The following is a 20366-nucleotide window of genomic DNA, read 5'->3' as shown; positions in this document are numbered from 1 at the left end:
AGTGAGCAAATGTATAAATGTGATGCTTATGTGTGTGTGTGTACCTATGTTTGTATTTTATGTATCGTGTGCGTCTACGTGTGTGTGTGTGTGTGTGTGTGTGTGTGTGTGTGTGTGTGTGTGTGTGTGTGTGTGTGTGTGTGTGTGTGTGTGTGTGTGTGTGTGTGTGTGTGTGTGATTTCACAGTCCCTCTGTGTCTCTCTCTGTACAGAGTGGATAGAGGAGCACTCCTCAGCTGGTGCTCCTCTGGCCAACTATGCCAATAACCACCTAGAGACGTACCGCGACCCGCAGGTCCCGCCCCCGCTGCCCCCTGCTCCGGGAGGGGCCAAACGTGAGTGGGGTTACACCTAAAGGATTCTACCTGGAACCAAAAAGGGTTCTTCAAAGGGTTCTCCTATGGGGACAGCCGAAGAACCCTTTTAGGTTCTAGATATCACCTTTTTTTCTAAGAGTATAGCAATGAGTAAGTGGAGCAGACACGGTGCGCTCGCACTGTAAGGGGACATCGGCTGCGCTGATAGACAGACTTGATCATCTCTCCATCAGTAGACAACGTGAGACACATTTGATAGAAGTACCGAAAGTAACAGTTCTAGTATCGAAAAAGTAACAAAGTTTCGGTATACCGTGCAACACACACACACATGCACACACATGTTCAATACCAGGATCTTGTCTACTACAGACATCTGACTCGCAATCATACAGTATATACCCTTAATGTACAGCTCCAGTGCCCACACATGCATGACCAGGCACAGACCATGCAACCCTCATGATCAAGGGTTACCATATAATGTCATTAACCTGTCTATCAGCCCACACGTTCTGTAACCATAATGAAAGCTCTATGTATTTCAACTAGCTATGACTCATTCATCATTGATGGATCACTAGGAAATGTATATTAAGCATTCTCTCCTGGCAACCACTTTACTATTTTCACTGATTAAAGAAATGGTGATCTATTTAATAAATACAGTATATGGATGCTAAGGTTGATGGATAGACAGACAGACATACAGTGCCTCCAGAAAGTGTTCAAACCCCTTGACATTTCCCACATTTTGTTGTTATAGCCTGAATTTAAAAATGTTTACATTTAGATGTTTGGTCACTGGCCTAGACACAGTACCCCAATAATGTCAAAGTGAAACTGAAACAAGTGAAACAAATTAATTAAAAAAAAATATATAAAATGTCTTGAGTCAATAAGTATTTAACCCCTTTGTTATGGGTTAAAGTAAAAATGTGCTTAACAAACAAAAAATAAAAAGCGTTGGCATCACTCTGTCTGCAATAATAGGGTTTAACATGATTTTTTGAATGACTACCTCATCTCTGTCCCCCAATCAAGCAGTGAATTTCTAACACAGATTCAATCACAAAGACCAGGGACGTTTTCCAATGCCACACAAAGAAGGGAAGCTATTGCTAGATGAGTAAAAATACAAAATGCAGACAGTAAATATCCCTTTGAGCATGGTGAAGTTATTCATTTGGCTTTGGATGGTGTATAAATACACCCAGTCACTACAAAAATACAGGCTTCCTTCCTAACTCGATTGTCGAAGAGGAAGGGAACCACTCCGGGATTTCACCATGAGGCCAATTGTGACTTTAAAACAGTTACATAGTTTAATGGCTGTGATAGGAGAAAACAGGATGGATCAACAACATTGTAGTTACTCCACAATACTAATGAAAACAAGGAAGCCTGTACAGAATACAAATATTCCAAAACATGCATCCTGTTTGCATCAAGGCACTAAAGTAATACTGCAAAAAATGTGGCAAAGCAAATCACTTTTTGTCCTGAATACAAAGTGTTAAGTTTGGGGCAAATTCAATGCAACACAAAACTGAGTACCACTCTCGATATTTTCCGCATCATGTTATGGATATGCTTGTAATCATTAAGGAATGGGGGAGTTTTGAAGATAAAAAATAAATGGGATAGAGCTAAGCACAGGAAAAATCTTAAAGGAAAACCTTTCCACCAGACACTGGGAGATGAATTCACCTTTCAGCAGGACAACAACCTAAAACACAAGGCCAAATATACACTGGAGTTTTTTACCAAGAAGATAGTGAATGTTCCTGAATTACCGAGTTACAGTTTTGCCTTAAATTTACTTGAAATCTATGGCAAGACCTGAAAATGGTTGTCATCAACAATCAATTTGACAAAGCTTGAAGAATCTTGATAACAATAATGGGAACATTTTGCACAATCTAGGTGTGGAAAGCTCTTACATACTTACTCAGAAAGACTCACAGTTGTAATCACTGCCAAAGGTGCTTCTACAAAGTATTGACTCAGGGGTGTGAATACTTGTGTATTTAATTTTCAGAAAATTTGTCATGGGGTATTGTGTGTGTAGATGGACCATTTTAAATTCAGGCTGTAACATAACAAAATGTGGGATAAGTCAAGGGGTATAAATATTTTCTGAAGGCATAGGTAGACAAATAAATAATGTGAAGTAATATATGACTAACTGACCCATACAGGCAGACAGTCAGGCAGACAGGCAGACAGAGATATTTAGATGTTCCAGATAATGTTCCTTTCCCTGTGTTCTCTAGGAGGGAAGCCATTCTTCACACGGAACCCAGCGGAGCTGAAGGGAACTTTCATCAACACCAAACTGAAGAAGAGCCGCCGCGGATTCGGCTTCACCGTAGTTGGGGGCGACGAGCCGGATGAGTTCCTGCAGATCAAGAGTTTAGTCCTGGACGGTCCTGCTGCTGTGGATGGGAAGATGGAGACAGGTGCAGTACACTGCTTCAGCCCACCGAGGGCACTGTTTTGCACCATTTATACAGAAAGCATTTGCCCCATTCCTATGGGGGTTGAAGTGATTGATTAAGCTAAAAGTTAAGCATATAGGGGCCATACAGTATGTCACGATACTTGCACCCTACATAGTACATTAATTGTATTACTTACTGTGCTACTAACTGTGTTACTAATGTGCTTGTAATCCTGTTACTGTATTACTAACTGTCCTCTCCGTCTCCCTCCCTCCCCTCCTGTAGGTGATGTGATAGTGAGTGTGAATGACACCATCGTTCTGGGCTACACCCACGCCCAGGTGGTGAAGATCTTCCAGTCCATTCCGATCGGCTCCATGGTGGACCTGGCCCTGTGCCGTGGCTACCCCCTGCCCTTTGACCCTGACGACCCCAACACCAGCCTGGTGACCTCCGTGGCCATCCTGGACAAGGAGCCCATCATCGTTAATGGCCAGGAGAGCTACGACTCTCCGTCCAGCCACGGCAGTCAGACCGGAGGGCCTGTTAACGGGATGAGGGAGCCGCGGGCCCACAGTCCCTCAGCAGAGGTGGCGTCCAACGGCTCTCACGGCTACTCCTCCAGCGACGTGGTCACCCTGGCATCATCCATCGCTGGGCAGCCAGAGCTGATCACAGTGCACATGGAGAAAGGCGATAAGGGCTTTGGGTTCACCATCGCTGACAGCCTGACGGGAGGGGGTCAGAGGGTGAAGCAGATCGTGGATTACCCCCGCTGCAGGGGCCTGAAGGAGTCAGACATTCTGATGGAGGTGAACAAGAGGAACGTCCAGAGCATGAGCCACAACCAGGTGGTGGACCTGCTCAGCAAGTGTCCCAGAGGGAGCGAGGTCACCATGCTGGTGCAGAGAGGTACGTAGTCCACTGATCATGGTCAGGAGGGAGGCAAAGGAGAAAAGGGATGGAAGGATGGGATCAAGATGTGTCTGGTTATGATGATATGTCAACCGCCCAGAGGGGAGGGGGAAGGATGGTGGTGTGTCACCAGAAAAGGCATAGTGTCTGGCCAGCAGCATGAATAGCTAAGATTAAGGGAAAGAGTGAGTAAGTGGATGAATGAAGGAGGGAGTGGGTGTAACTTTGAGAAGGAGTGAGAGCTGAAGAGAGTAGGTGATCAGATGAGTGAGAGCAGGATTGGGTGGTAGGGTGGAGAGCAGGGGCAGGATGGAGGAAGAGACAGAGAAGAAGAGAAAATTAGTGTTAGGTCAGGGACTCTTATCTGTCATGAATATGGATGGGAAGTGACTCTGCTGAGACACCGCTAGTCTCCGTGTGTTCTGTCAGGTCAATCTGTGAAATAGGCCCTCCTGCCTTTCTCTCTCGTCTTTTTCTATCTGTTTCACTTATTATTTTCACTGGTCTCTAGCTCAATCTTTTTTTCTCTCACTTTGTCTTTCACATATTCTTTCTCACTTTGTATCTCTCTTACACAATCTTTCTCACCCTCTCTCTGTCTGTCTTCATCTCTGGCTCTGTGTTTGCGTTGCTTAGAGTATACTTGTGTGTGTTAATGGTGAGAGGGCTCAGCCAAAGACGCTGTCTTACCCTGATGAAAGTGTCTTGTTTTTCAATTACCATGGGAGAGAGAGAAAGAAAGTGGAAAATAGATAAAGAGTGGAACACAGGGTAAGGTGGGGTGAAAAGAGACGAAGGGATAGGTAAAGTGATACATAGAAGAGAGAACAGTCATTGATTCTGATTAGAGGAATAAGTGAATGGGAGGCAGAGCTAGTCGAGGCCATTAGCAGCAGAAGAGCTGTTTTCACACATCATTAATGTCTGTGATTGACCTTCCTCTGTCACTACAACCCGGACCATCTGTCCAACATGACTAACCACTGGAGATGAAACATAATAGGCCTGCTCAAAACCTTGGTAGAGGAATGAAGTTGAACCTATAGGTGCATGTGTACAGTCGTGGCCAAAAGTTTTGAGAATGACACAAATATTAATGTTCACAAAGTTTGCTGCTTCAGTGTCTTTAGATATTTTTGTCAGATGTTACTATGGAATACAGAAGTATAATTACAAGCATGTCATACCTGTCAAAGGTTTTTATTGACAATTACATGAAGTTGATGCAAAAAGTCAATATTTGCTGTGTTGACCCTTCTTTTTCAAGACCTCTGCAATCCACCCCGGCATGCTGTCAATTAACTTCTGGGCCACATCCTGACTCATGGCAGCCCATTCTTGCATAATCAATGCTTGGAGTTTGTCAGAATTTGTGGGTTTTTGTTTATCCACCCACCTCTTGAGGATTGACCACAAGTTCTCAATGGGATTAAGGTCTGGGGAGTTACATGGCCATGGACCCAAAATATTGATGTTTTGTTCCCCGAGCCACTTAGTTATCACCTTTTCCTTATGGCAAGGTGCTCCATCATGCTGGAAAATCATTGTTCGTCACCAAACTGTTCCTGAATGGTTGGGAGAAGTTGCTCTCAGAGCATGTGTTGGTACCATTCTTTATTCATGGCTGTGTTCTTAGGCAAAATTGTGAGTGAGCCCACTCCCTTGGCTGAGAAGCAACCCCACACATGAATGGTCTCAGGATGCTTTACTGTTGGCATGACACAGGACTGATGGTAGCGCTCACCTTGCCTTCTCCGGACAAGCTTTTTTCCGAATGCCCCAAACAATCGGAAAGGGGATTCATCAGAGAAAATGACTTTATCCCAGTCCTCAGCAGTCCAATCCCTGTACCTTTTGCAGAATATCAGTCTGTCCCTGATGTTTTTCCTGGAGAGAAGTGGCTTCTTTGCTGCCCTTCTTGACACCAGGCCAACCTTCCAAAAGTCTTCGCTTCACTGTGCATGCAAATGCACTAACACCTGCCTGCTGCCATTCCTGAGCAAGCTCTGTACTGGTGGTGCCCTGATCCGGCAGCTGAATCAACTTTAGGAGACAATCCTGGCACTTGCTGGACTTTCTTGGGCACCCTGAAGCCTTCTTCACAACAATTGAACCGCTCTCCTTGAAATTCTTGATGATCTGATATATGGTTGATTTAGGTGCAATCTTACTGGCAGCAATATCCTTGCCTGTGAAGCCCTTTTTATGCAAAGCAATGATGACGGCACGTGTTTCCTTGCAGGTAATCATGTTTGACAGAGGAGTATATGCAAATTGCCATCATTCAAACTGAGGCAGCAGGCTTTGTGAAAATGTATATTTGTGTCATTGTCAAAACTTTTGGCCACGACTGTACACTAAAACCTTACTCAACAGCGTTCTTACCCTACCGTGTTAAAATAATTTGCTACGTTTTTTTGCGAGGCTAGAGAAAGAGACAAACTGTTAATAGCAACCACCATCCATACAGTTTGTAAAAATATGCTTATCTGGGTTCAGCCCCCATAGTTGGTGAAATTGCTAACCCTGCCCTATATCCCTATTAGCTGAGGGTGGGGATATGCAGGCAGCATCAATTATGATTTCTAATGAGTTGACCTTGTGTGCCTGGGCTGAAATGACAGTGCTGTATTGTGTTAAATGTCTGCATCATTATTGGCCTCTCCCTTAGCGTAGAAGGCAGGTGATCATTACACTAGACCCAGGTCAGGTCCTTGGTCAGTTTCCTGCTGATGAGGTACTGAGAAACTGTGGGCTTGTGTTGACTTTGTTATGGAGGATTGGATTGTCTTTGAAGCTATGAGCAGGTCAGCAGAGCAGCAGATTGATGATGTCGGTGAGGAGGGAGCTGCAGCTGTCTGGCTGGCTGTCTGGTTGGCTGTCAGAGGAGGAGGATGCAGTGACCTTTCTGGTGATTAGGAGCCATAATGCCTCATAAACCACAACAAACAACACCTTTAGAGGATCAGAGGAGGGGGAAGGAGGAGGACAGGGTAGTCAGGAAAGAGAATAAGAGGGAGGAGTCAAAGATGGGGAATGTCCAAGGTGTATGTGTTTAGAGAGGAGAGTGAAGAGGAAAGGAGGTAGAGGAGGCGGATAAGGTGACGAGAGAAAGGGAGGAGGAGGAGACTCAACAAGGCTCAATGGCAGGGTCAAAAATCTGGCTTGCTTACTCAGGGTTCAAGACTAACTTTTTCCACAGGTGGCACTGATGCTTCCAACTTTTTCACTTGAAGGCACCAGCAAATGATTTGGTCACACAATGTGTCAGAACCAGGCTAATAATGACTAGCCATATTTAAAATTAACATGGCTTTGCTGGGCTTGACATTCAGGTAAATATGCCAGTGGCACACCGGGCCATTGCCAACTGAAAGATACTGGCCTGAATAAAAAGAGTACTGGACTGGGAAAGTGAATTATGTTATCTTTCATTTGCGGGCTTAGCAAGTAGCCTATAGCCTATAATGACCTACCCTTCATACACAAATAATTACATTTGAACTTGACAATATCATATTTACATTGATTGTTTGGAGGAAAATGTTTTACCTTTGCACAATCATAAAAAATGTGTTATTGTTAGCAATTTTGAACAGTCACTAAAGTTGTAAAAGATGTATAAAATCAGTTTTATCTTTTGGTAAATTTTTAACTGTTTCTGAGTTTTCCTAATTTGTTTAGCTTTTCACTATCAAAATCACACTTTATTTTATAGAAACATTTTTTAAAAATCTGATGTTTCAAGTCCACAACAATGCTTAAACCACATAGGAGACCACTTTTGAGGTCGGGGAACAATAAAAATTGGAGGGTATAGTTGCCCTTTAACAAAATTGCACACCTTGCAAGAGACCGTTGTGTTTGGGTAGCAGTGTTTTTGTACTGTATAATTTACAGTGTAGGCTACATGTGATAGCAGAGTTTGCTAAACAATGCCCCGTGATACAAATCATCATGATATCATTCTGCCACATAGGCCTACTTTTTAGTCAACATTTAATTGGGAAGTTTTTGGGGGGAAAGCCTTAGAAAACAGCACATGATGACTGAATTTGGCCTCCTGAGTGGCACAGTAGTCTAATACACTGCATTGTCAGGAGTCAGCTAACCTGGAGTCTAATTAATGAGACGAGATTGGAGATGTTGGTATGACCTATAAAAAACACTCACAATTTGAGTTTGCTATTCACAAGAAGCATTACCTTATGTGAATCTTGGCTCGAACAAAAGATATCTCAGAAGACCTAAGATTAAGAATTGTTGACTTACATAAAACTGGAAAGGTTTACAAAAGGATCTCTAAAAGCCTTGATGTTCATCAGTCCATGGTAAGACAAATTGTCTATAAATGGAGAAAGTTCAGCACTGTTGCTACTCTCCCTAGGAGTGCCGTTCTGCAAAGATGACTGCAAGAGCACAGTGCAGAATGCTCAATGAGGATAAGAAGAATCCTAGAGTGTCAGCTAAAGACTTACAGAAATCTCTGGAACATGCTAACATCTCTGTTGATCAGTCTACGATACGTAAAACACTAAACAAGAATGATGTTCATGGGAGGACACCACGGAAGAAGCCACTGCTGTCCAAAAAAAACATTGCTGCACGTCTGAAGTTTGCAAAAGTGCACCTGGATGTTCCACAGCGCTACTGGCAAAATAATCTGTGGACAGATGAAACTACAGTTGAGTTGTTTGGAAGGAACACAGAACACTATGCATGGAGAAAAAAAGGCACAGCACACCAACATCAAAACCTCATCCCAACTGTAAAGTATGGTTGAGGGAGCATCATGGTTTGGGGCTGCTTTGCTGCGTCAGGGCCTGGACAGCTTGCTATCATCGACGGAAAAATGAATTCCCAAGTTTATCAAGACATTTTGCAGGAGAATGTTAGGCTATCTGTCCATCAATTGAAGCTCAACAGAAGTTGGGTGATGCAACAGGACAACGACCCAAAACACAGAAGTAAATCAACAACAGAATTGCTTCAACAGAAGAAAATACGCCTTCTGGAGTGGCCCAGGCAGAGTCCTGACACTCAACTTGATTGAGATGCTGTGGCGTGACCTCAAGAGAGCATTTCACACCAGACATCCCAAGAATATTGCTGAACTGAAAAAGTTTTGTAAAGTGGAATGGTCCAAAATTCCTCCTGACCGTTGTGCGGGTCTGATCCACAAATACAGAAAACGTTTGGTTGGTTATATTTGCCAAAGGAGGGTCAACCTGTTATTAAATCCAAGGGTTAACATACACACACTTTTTCCACCCTGCACTGTGAATGTTTACACGGTGTTCAATAAAGACATGAAAATATATATTTTTTTGTGTGTTGTTAGTTTAAGCAAACGGTTTGTCTATTGTTTGACCTAGATGAAGATCAGATCTAATTGAATGACCAATTTATGCAGAAATCCAGGTATTTCCAAAGGGTTCACATACTTTTTCTTGCCACTGTATATATTCTGGCGTACAGCAGGTCAGCCACCGGGGGAGACTCGTCGAGGCCTGGTGACAGACGGAGTATACATCACGAGGCGATGGCTCCATCTGCTGGACGTGCCAGGTCTCGACGGGTTCTCCGCCCAGGACTAATTGGGGCTGATTGGGGAGTTGGTGAGTAATCAAGGGCTGATTGCTCACCAACTGTACAAGCCCCATAAAGCTGCCAGAAGGGCAGCACACAGGAGAGGACTGGGGGAAGAAAGGTGACTTCCGTGTCGTTGGAGACAGTGACAAGCTAAGACGTTTGTGTGCCCGACAGGATACAGCAAGACCCAGAGCCCAGAAGACGGTATCCCGGAGAGTCTCATGGGGGAGACCTATCCTTTTCTTTTGATTTATTATTTAATAAACACCCTTGAAACCGAGCTAATCATACTCTGTCCGTGTCTGATCTGTGTAAACATCTTGACCCAACCCCCCCATGGTCTGCCACAATATATTTATTTGAAGGAAATTGTGAACCAAAAACCAATATGACCCGCTAGAGTTTTTTTCACTGACACCCTAGTGACAAATATTTCACCTCAAAAAAATGTTTCACTTACATATAAAAAATGTTTTCTCATACCTAAATACCTACTATTTAGAGTGCAAGTACAGGTGTTCAGACACAGCCAATGATGATAGAAAAGGTTGGTTTAGGGAAGAGAGGGAGGAGGACAGGAAAAGGGGACAGACACCCTCAGGTAGATGAATAAAACATGTAATTTCTGCATCTGTATACACTGTCTATTTACCACCACAAACCGATGCTGGCACTAAGACCACACTCAACGAGCTGTATAGGGCCATAAACAAACAAGAAAATGCTCATCCAGAGGTGGCACTCCTAGTGGCCGGTGATATTAATGCAGGAAAACTTAAATCCGTTTGACCTAATTTCTACCAGCATGTCACCTGTTTAACTAGAGAGATAAAATGCATACAAAGCAAGCAAAAACTCCAACAGGAAGTACCAGTGATGAAGCGATGAAGCGGACACTAAGCTATACGACTGTTTCGCTAGCACTGACTGGAATAAGTTCCGGTATTCATCCAATGGCATTGAGGAGTTTACCACATCCGTCACTGGCTTCATTAATAAGTGCATCAACGGCATTCTCCCCAGAGTGACCATGCGTACATATCCCAACCAGAAGCCATAGAATACAGGCAATGCCCACACCGAGCTAAAGGCTAGAGCTGTCGCTTTCAAGGAGCAGGACACTAATCTGGACGCTTATAAGAAATCCTGCAACGGCCTCTGACAAACCATCAAACAGCTCACATCAACACCATCATTCCAGAAACCCTGGACCCACTCTAATTTGCATACCGCCCCAACAGATCCACAGATCTCTATTGCACTCCACACTGCCCTTTCCCACCTGAACAAAAGGAACACCTTTGTGAGAATGCTGTTCATTGACTACAGCTAAGTGTTCAACACCATAGTGCCCTCCAAGCTCATCACTAAGGTAAGGACCCTGGGACTGAACACCTCCCTCTGCAATTGGATTCTGGACTTCCTGACAGGCAGCCCCCAGGTGGTGAGGGTAGGCAACAGCACAGCTGCCACTGATGCATGATCAGTCCCATCCTGTATTCCCTGTTCACCCACGACTGCTTGGCCACGCACGACTCCAACACCATCGTTAAGGGTTTGCCGACGACACAGCGATGGTAAGCCTGATCACTGACGACTATGAGACAGCCTATAGGGAGGAGGTCAGAGACCTGGCAGTATGGTGCCAGGACAACAACCTCTCCCTCAACGTGGGCAAGACAAAGAAGCTTATTGTGGACTACTGGACACTGAGGGACAAACACGCCCCCATTCACATCGACGGGGCTGTAGTGGAACGGGTCGAGTGCTTCAAGTTCCTCAGTGTCCATATCATTAAGGACCTATTATGGTCCAAACACACCAACATAGTCGTGCTACTGCCCAGCAAGCGGTACCGGAGTGCCATGTCTGGGCCCAAAAGGCACCTGAACAGCTTCTACCCCCAAGCCTTAAGACTGCTGAACAGTTAATCAAAAGGCTACCCGGAAAATTTACATTGACCCCCTTTATTATTTATTTGTTTATTTATCTTAATTGTTTTTACACTGACTCCCTTGCAATGGCTCTATGCACACTCACTAAACTCTACCCAAACACTCACATATACTACAGTGACACTCCAACACAAACACACACTATCTACAGTTGAAGTGGGAAGTTTACATACACTTAGGTTGGAGTCATGAAAACTCGTTTTTCAACCACTCCACAACTGTCTTGTTAAACTATAGTTTTGTCAAGTCGGTTAGGACATCTACTTTGTGCATGACACAAGTCATTTTTCTAACAACTGTTTACAGACAGATTATTTCACTTAGAATTCACTGCATCACAATTCCAGTGGGTCAGAAGTTTACATACACTAAGTTGACTGTGCCTTTAAACAGCTTGGAAAATTCCCGAAAATGATGTCATTGCTTTAGAAGCTTCTGATGGGCTTATTGACATAATTTGAGTCAATTGGAGGTGTACCTGTGGATGTATTTCAAGGCCTACCTTCAAACTCAGTGCCTCTTTGCTTGACTTCATGGAAAAATCTAAATAAATCAGCCAAGACCTCAGAAACAAAATGGTAGACCTCCACAAGTCTGGTTCATCCTTGGGAGCAACTTACAAAAGTCTGAAGGTACCACGTTCATCTGTACAAACAATAGTACGCAAGTATAAACAGCATGGGACCACGCAGCCGTCATACCGCTCAGGAAGGAGACACGTTCTGTCTCCTAGAGATGAACGTACTTTCGTGCGAAAAGTGCAAATCAATCCCAGAACAACAGCAAAGGACCTTGTGAAGATGCTGGAGTAAAACGAGTCCTATATCGACATAACCTGAAAGGCCGCTCAGCAAGAAAGAAGCCACTGCTCCAAAACCGCCATAAAAAAGCCAGACTACGGTTTGCAACTGCACATGGGGACAAAGATCGTACTTTTTGGAGAAATTTCCTCTGGTCTGAAAAGAATATAACTGTTTGGCCATAATGACCATCATTATGTTTGGAGGAAAAAGGGCGACGCTTGCAAGCCGAAGAACACCATCCCACCGTGAATCACGGGGGTGGCAGCATCATGTTGTGGGAGTGCTTTGCTGCAGGAGGGACTGGTGCACTTCACAAAATAGATGGCATCATGAGGCAAGAAAATTATGTGGATATATTGAAGCAACATTTCAAGACATCATTCAGGAAGTTAAAGCTTGGTCGCAAATGCGTCTTCCAAATGGACAATGACCCCAAGCATACTTCCAAAGTTGTGGAAAAATGGCTTCAGGACAACAAAGTCAAGGTATTGGAGTGGCCATCACAAAGCCCTGACCACAATCCTATAGAAGTTTTGTGGGCAGAACTGAAAAAGTATGTGCAAGCAAGGAGGCCTACAAACCTGACTCAGTTACACCGGCTCTGTCAGGAGGGATATGCCAAAATTCCCCCAACCAAATACTAATTGAGTGTATGTAAACTTCTGACCCACTGGGAATGTGATGAAATAAATAAAAGCTGAAATAAATCATCCTCTCTACTATTATTCTGAAATTTCATATTATTAAAATAAAGTGGTGATCCTAACTGACCTAAGGGAATTTTTACTATGATTACATGTCAGGAATAGTAAAAAACTGAGTTTGAATGTATTTGGCTAAGGTGTATGTAAACTTCCGACTTCAACTGTATGTTCATACAGACAAAACACACACACACACACAAATTAATATTCACACCACACTTACACAGACACATTTTCACACTTCACATATTATGCTGCTACTCTGTTTATTATATATCCTGATTGCCTAGTCACTTTTACCCCTGCACATTGACTCGGTACTGCGTGTGTAAACCCTCGTTCTTGTTTTTATTGTTTTGTTTTTTCCTTTTTTATTTAGCAAATATTTTCTTACTTTTTAACTCTGCATTGTTGGGAATGGGCTGTAAAGTCTACACATGTCGTATTCGGCGCATGCGACCAATACAATTAGATGTGATCTGTTCTGAGAGTGAGTGAGATGACTGGAAGCACAATGTCACAAGAAACATACAAGAGGTGTACATCATGACATCAAAACAATATGCAGACAACAGCCACAATTCTAGCATCCTCTATCACTTGGTGTCATTTTAGATTACTCTCTGGTTTGGATACTGAACGTCTGTATTAAAACGACTGCTAAGATAGCTGTCTTCCCTTGTCAAAAAGAGCCATTAGCATTATTAGAGATGTGCCATGTCATAGTCATCCCTAAATATTGCCAGAAATCTGTTTATGATGATACAACACTTCAGCATTATTAGAGATGTGCCACGATAACATAGTCATCCCTAAACATTGCCAGAAAACGGTTTATGATGATACAACAGTTGAGCATTATTAGAGATGTGCCATGTCATAGTCATCCCTAAACATTGCCAGGAAACTATTCATGAAAATACAGCAGTTCAGCATTACTGGAGATGCGCCTTGATGTCATAGTGATCCCTATCCATTCCCAGAATTTTTTTTATGATGATACTACACTTCAGCATTATTAGAGATGTGCCATTTCATAGTCATCCCTAACCATTCCCAGAAAAATGTTTATGATGATACAACACTATAGCATTATTAGAGATGTGCCATGTCATAGTCATCCCTAAACATTGCCAGAAATCTGTTTATGATGATACAACAGTGCAGCATTATTAGAGATGTGCCATGATGTCACAGTCATCCCTAACAATTGCCAGAAAACTGTTTATGATGATACAACACTTCAGCATTATTAGAGATGTGCCATGTCATAGTCATCCCTAAACATTGCCAGAAAAATGTTTATGATGATGCAACAGTTCAGCATTATTAGAGATGTGCCATGATGTAATAGTCATCCCTAAACATTGCCAGAAATCTGTTTAGGATGATACAACAGCTCAGCATTATTAGATATGTGCCATGTCATGCTCATCCCTAAACATTGCCAGAAAACAGTTTATGATGATACAACAGCTCAGCATTATTAGAGATGTGCCATGTCATAGTCATCCCTAAACATTGCCAGGAAACTGTTCATGATGATACAGCAGTTCAGCATTACTGGAGATGTGCCTTGATGTCATTGTCATCCCTATCCATTCCCAGAAAAATGTTTATGATGATACAACACTTCAGCATTATTAGAGATGTGCCATTTCATAGTCATCCCTAACCATTGCCAGAAAACTGTTTATGATGATACAACACTTCAGCATTATTAGAGATGTGCCATGTCATTGTCATCCCTAAACATTGCCAGAAAACTATTTGTGATGATACAACACTTCAGCATTATTAGAGATGTGCCACGATAACATAGTCATCCCTAAACATTGCCAGAAAACTGTTTATGATGATACAACAGCTCAGCATTATTAGAGATGTGCCATTTCATAGTCATCCCTAAACATTGCCAGGAAACTATTCATGAAAATACAGCAGTTCAGCATTATTAGAGATGTGCCATGTCATTGTCATCCCTAAACATTGCCAGAAAACTGTTTATGATGATGCAACACTTCAGCATTATTAGAGATGTGCCATGTCATAGTCATCCCTAAACATTGGCAGAAAATTGTTTATGATGATACAACAGTTCAGCATTATTAGAGATGTGCCATGTCATAGACATCCCTAAACATTGCCAGGAAACTATTCATGAAAATACAGCAGTTCAGCATTTATCCTTATTGCCCCAGGGGGCCCGTGGTTTTCTGCACAATAGAGTTTCTGTTAAATGTAAAATGTGTTTGTTTATGGAGAAGAAATGCTCACGTAGACACTTCGAGAATGGATTATCCGTTAGGGGTTCTGTTTTGCTGGCTACGCAGTAACAAATTTAAATTAATGCGTATTGTCTAGCTGTAAAATGTGTTTTGTCAGTACATCAATACGTGCCACAATTGAATGTATCTGAATTGAATTGAATGGTGGCTTGGATGTAGAACATCCCAATGAATGGGCCTCCTAATTTTCTTTGACGAACCCAAAGAATAATATCATGAGAGAGGAGAGGCAGAGGGAGAGGGAGAATGTTTTAGGTAAACATACAGTACATTAACCCTTCTCATCCTCGCCCACCCTTACCTCTCCTCCTTTCCTCCATCAAACCCTTCCACCCACAATATTTCTCGTCCCCCTCCCCTACTCTCTCCTGGAGAGGTTAGTCGTACATATCCTCCATCTTGCCTTTGTTGCCATGACAATGCTTCGCAGCACCTCAGGAGGAACTGTCCACTGGGTGATGATGGATCACAAGATCACTGTACTGACAGGCAGGGAGAGAGAGAGGAGATAAATGGGAAAAAGAAAAGAGGTGAGGGTTAAATCAACAAAATAGGAAGTGATGGCGAGGTGTATTGAAAGAGAACGTGGGGATGTACTGTATAAAGGAAGGAAGAGTGGCAAAGAGAAAGAAGTAGGGACTAAAATTCAAAAGAGAAGTTTAGCCAAACAAAAGAGGACATTTATGTGGTTCTTGTAGCACTGTGATGTATGGGCAGTTGAGAATGACCATTCATTCCCTTCGTGTGGGCACTGCTGAGAACATAGCCAAGGCTGCAGCCTGATCCAAGCATAGAAACAGCAAGCAATTTACTAACTGCTATTGTTCCACTCTGAAAGAATATTTGTCATGTACCCACACGCATATACACCCCCCCACACACACACTCAAAAGTTGACTCTCACATCCCCACTTACACACGCATAATCAAACACATTTTTGCAAATCTTAAACCAATGCTGACATAGTAATATATGATTTTGAAATCATCAGTTCCTCTACATCTGTGTTTGACATGAAAATAGGAAGTGGGTTTCTGCACACACAGACAGACACACACACACACACACAGTTTGTGACAGATCGCCAGGACATATTTTCAAGGCCTGATGAAATATAGAACCACCCCCCAATCCCACACACTGTAACACACACATACACACTCACACACAAACCCATAAGCATATGCACGTGTTGTCATATGTCAACATGCATACATTCTCACACATATGGATGCATGCACCCCCCCCCCCCCACACACACACACTTTCTCCCCATAATCTGGCCATTTAATAGCTGTTTCTATCCAGTCTGCTGGCTGGGTCTGACACTCTTGAAACAGACCCAAGGAGTCCCTCTCTGAGCTGTGTAAAAGCTCAACTCACAGGCTACACTGCTCTTTCACGCCAACACGGTTTTTACCTCCCTTCACAGTATAATAACAATGACCAGGCCCTTTTAGTCATTCAGACAGCATGGTCTGCTCAGTATTCATAAGACTGGGCCTTTTAAGCCTGTGTTGCATCCATAGTGATCAGTTCAATAGTGATCAGTTCAGAGGCCTTTAAAAGGAGCAACGGGCCAACGGATTCATGGTTCCGTTTCAGAGTATTGGAATTGCCCCTATATCATATGTATGTGTGTTTTTCACACGTTGCTGTGTGTGAGTATGTTACACATGTACTGTATGCATGTGCATCTATACATGTGTGAATGGCCATGCGTGAAGGCAGCAATGTGCGTTTCCCTCCTTCAATATGTGACAATCAATTTCCTATCGTTCCTTGTGTATGAATGGATCTCAACATAACCTTGGCATTCATCCAGATTTTACACACAGTGGCAGCAAGGACAGAACTGCGATAGGGTTGCATCAATATCACAGTGCTGGAACTACTGTAACACAGTGAGGCGCTGAACGATGCATTAACATGCATTAGTACAACATGTAAATGTGTTGCTTTAGCTGATACAAGCTGGCTGACTGCAGAACAGGGGTCAAGGCCATTTCAATTCATGTCAATGTAATAGTGGGGATTCAATTCACATTGGGAAATGCACCAGATTATTTACTATTTGTTTGTTTTTCAATTTGATGTGTACATAAAGTTTAATGCTAGCTTGGTCCCAGATCTGTATGTACTTCAGCTGCTGCTCTTCAGACTATAGATATATTTTTGAGTGGCGTTAGGTAACCCAGCTAGAACGTAACAGCCACACCACTAATTGGCCACACCTGAACTTAATGAGTGCTTGTTTCCTTTGAAATGCGGTCTGTTTGAATACACTAGAACATCTTTGTATGCATGAAAACACATTGCATGCTAGCTCCATCCAGCTGGTGCAGCGGACTAGTTACATGGACAGAGAACAGAAGATTATGGGTTTGAATCTCACTGACATGTGACTCATGCCTAAGGAAATTAATTTCCATGTGTCCTATCTGTGCTTGGAGTAAAAAAATGTTTTACCAAAAATTAACCTAGCAGTGTTATTGAAACATTCAGTGAAAGTTTTAAGGAAGTTATCTTCTATGGGCAAGCGTCCCACCCTAGTCAACAGCCAGTGGAATCGCGAAATATCAAAAAAATGCTATAACTTCAATTTCTCAAACATATCACTATTTTACACCATTTTAAAGACAAGACTCTCGTTAATCTAACCACATTGTCCGATTTCAAAAAGGCTTTACAGCAAAAGCAAAACATTAGATTATGTCAGGAGAGTACCCTGCCAAAAATAATCACACAGGCATTTTCAAAGCAAGCATATATGTCACAAAAACCAAAACCACAGCTAAATGCAGCACTAACCTTTGATGATCTTCATCAGATGACACTCCTTGGACAGTATGTTATACAATACATGCATGTTTTGCTCAATCAAGTTCATATTTATATCAAAAACCAGCTTTTTACATTAGCATGTGATGTTCAGACCTAGCATACCCACCGCAAACTTCCGGTGAATTTACTAAATTACTCACGATAAACGTTCACAAAATACATAACAATTATTTTAAAAATTATAGATACAGAACTCCTTTATGCAATCGCGGTGTCAGATTTTAAAATAGCTTTTCGGCGAAAGCACATTTTGCAATATTCTGATTAGATAGCTCAGCCATCACGGCTAGCTAATTTGACACCCACCAAGTTTGGTGCTCACTAAACTCAGAATTTATATTAGAAAAATTGTATTAACTTTGCTGTTCTTCGTCAGAATGCACTCCCATGACTTCTACTTCAACAACAAATGTTGTTTTGGTTCCAAATAATCCATAGTTATATTCAAATAGCTCCGTTTTGTTCGTGCGTTCAGGTCACTATCCGAAGGGTGACGCGCGAGCGCATTTCGTAACAAAAAAAATCTAAATATTCCATTACCGTACTTCAAAGCATGTCAAACGCTGTTCAAAATCAATTTTTATGCAATTTTTTTTCATAAAATAGCGATAATATTCCAACCGGGCGACGTTGTATACATTCAAAGGCTGAAAGAAAAAAATTGAGAATTCTCATGAACGCGCATCTCCAGTGTCACTGTCTCCAGCCCGACCACTCACAAAATCTCCTGCTGTTCTTCGCCCAGAGACAGGAGACACGTCATTCCACTTTCTGGCGCCTTCTGAGAGCCAATGGAAGCCTTAGAAAATGTTACGTTACAGCAGAGATGCTGTATTTTCGATAGAGATGCAACAGAAGGATAACAAATTGTCAGACAGGGCACTTCCTGTATGGAATCTTCTCAGGTTTTGGCCTGCCATATGAGTTCTGTTATATTCACAGACACCATTCAAACAGTTTTAGAAACTTTAGAGTGTTTTCTATCCAAATCTACTAATTATATGCATATTCTCGTTTCTGGGCAAGAGTAGTAACCAGTTTAAATCGGGTACGTTTTTTATCCGGCCGTGCAAATACTGCCCCCTAGCCCCAACAGGATTTATACAAACTAAATGATAATAACTAGTTCTGTAGCAAATGAATAAGAATGTCTCACCCCATATTCAAGAATGGCCTTTTTCCCTTTATTCAGATTACAACCTCACACTTTCAGTTAATATCTCAAATATCGCTACTTTTAAAACAAGCCATTTCAATTTAATCCACTAGAAAAAAAACTGAACAAATAATACAACAAATATTGTGGTTAAACTCAAATATACTATTAGATAAAAAAAAAACACTATTTAATATATATATATTTTTAAATAGGTATAATCTTTGTAAATTATATCATAAATAGGACTGGTGGAGTTATGTCAAACATGCAGCTAACAAAAATATATGGAAATGTCTGCTCTACCCAAAATTACAACCAACTAATTGCAGCAATACCGCAAAAATGGGAAAAAGTTGGGAACTTTACTGTCGGCCCTGCATTATATACCATAATTGGTTAAAGAAAATGGTGATAAATAAAAAAGCATACCAGTTTCATTTAAGGACCAAAAAATTGACAGCTGTGCCATATAGATTGAAAAATAGTTGGAAAGATATTTTCATCGTACCGATTCCATGGCACATACGCAACATACTGATACACAAAACGACGCCGGATTCAAAACTTAGAATTTTTCAATTTAAATTATTATACAAAATTCTTGCAACCAATAGAATGTTATATATATGGTGGATACAACCTTCCCAACTCTGCAGATATTGCTGCCAAGAGACAGAATCATTAGATCATTTGCTTTGGTTTTGTTCATATGTAGCTGGTTTTTGGTCACAGGTCCAGGAATCAATGAAGAATTGCAACATTTACCTGGAGCTAACTCTGCAGATAGCACTACTGGGTGATCTGAAAAGCCATAGTGAATTGATCAATAATATAATAATACTTTAAGCAAAAAAATATATTTTTGATTTACAATCTGTAGAAATTATGAGAATAGAAAGGTTCAGATTTTTTGTGAAACAGCACAGTTGAAAAGTATATGGCAAATATAAATCCAATATGGATGGTGTTAAGAGATAGATGGGAGGGGTTGAATGGACCTGAAGGTTGGGAATAAAAACAACTAATAACAACAAGATAACTAATGTAAAACATACTGTGTCTGTAAAACGTATATAGATTCTGAACATTTGTGAAAGAAATAGATGGATAGCTTGAGGTTAAAAGAAGGACAGGAGTAAAAGCAAACAAAATATAACTATTGTAAAATAGACAGTGCCTGCAAAATGTATATAGTATGTTTAAGTTGGAAGTGGAAACTAAGCGTTGTTTTTCACTAGCTTACTCCAATTATGTATGTATGTATGTATGTATGTATGTATGTATGTATGTATGTATGTATGTATGTATGTATGTATGTATGTATGTGTATGTGTATGTATGTATG

General features: G+C 41.7%; 1 protein-coding gene across 11 annotated transcripts in view; it reads left to right on the top strand.

The window, feature by feature from the left end:
* LOC106571865 (membrane-associated guanylate kinase, WW and PDZ domain-containing protein 1) overlaps window positions 1-20366 on the top strand; it is a 233759-nt gene that overhangs the window by 172063 nt on the left and 41330 nt on the right. For all 11 annotated transcript variants that reach the window (XM_082961974.1, XM_082961973.1, XM_082961969.1 and 8 more), the window contains 3 exons: window positions 212-334; window positions 2593-2778; window positions 3046-3672. In XM_082961974.1, coding sequence (XP_082818100.1) covers window positions 212-334; window positions 2593-2778; window positions 3046-3672 — 936 coding nt within the window. The remainder of the gene's footprint in view (window positions 1-211; window positions 335-2592; window positions 2779-3045; window positions 3673-20366) is intronic.

The sequence above is a fragment of the Salmo salar genome, chromosome 15 (assembly GCF_965601325.2).
Source record: "Salmo salar chromosome 15, fSalSal1, whole genome shotgun sequence".
Taxonomy (NCBI): domain Eukaryota; kingdom Metazoa; phylum Chordata; class Actinopteri; order Salmoniformes; family Salmonidae; genus Salmo; species Salmo salar.
Note: the sequence above shows the minus strand (reverse complement) of the source record. Positions and strands in the feature narration are given on the sequence as shown.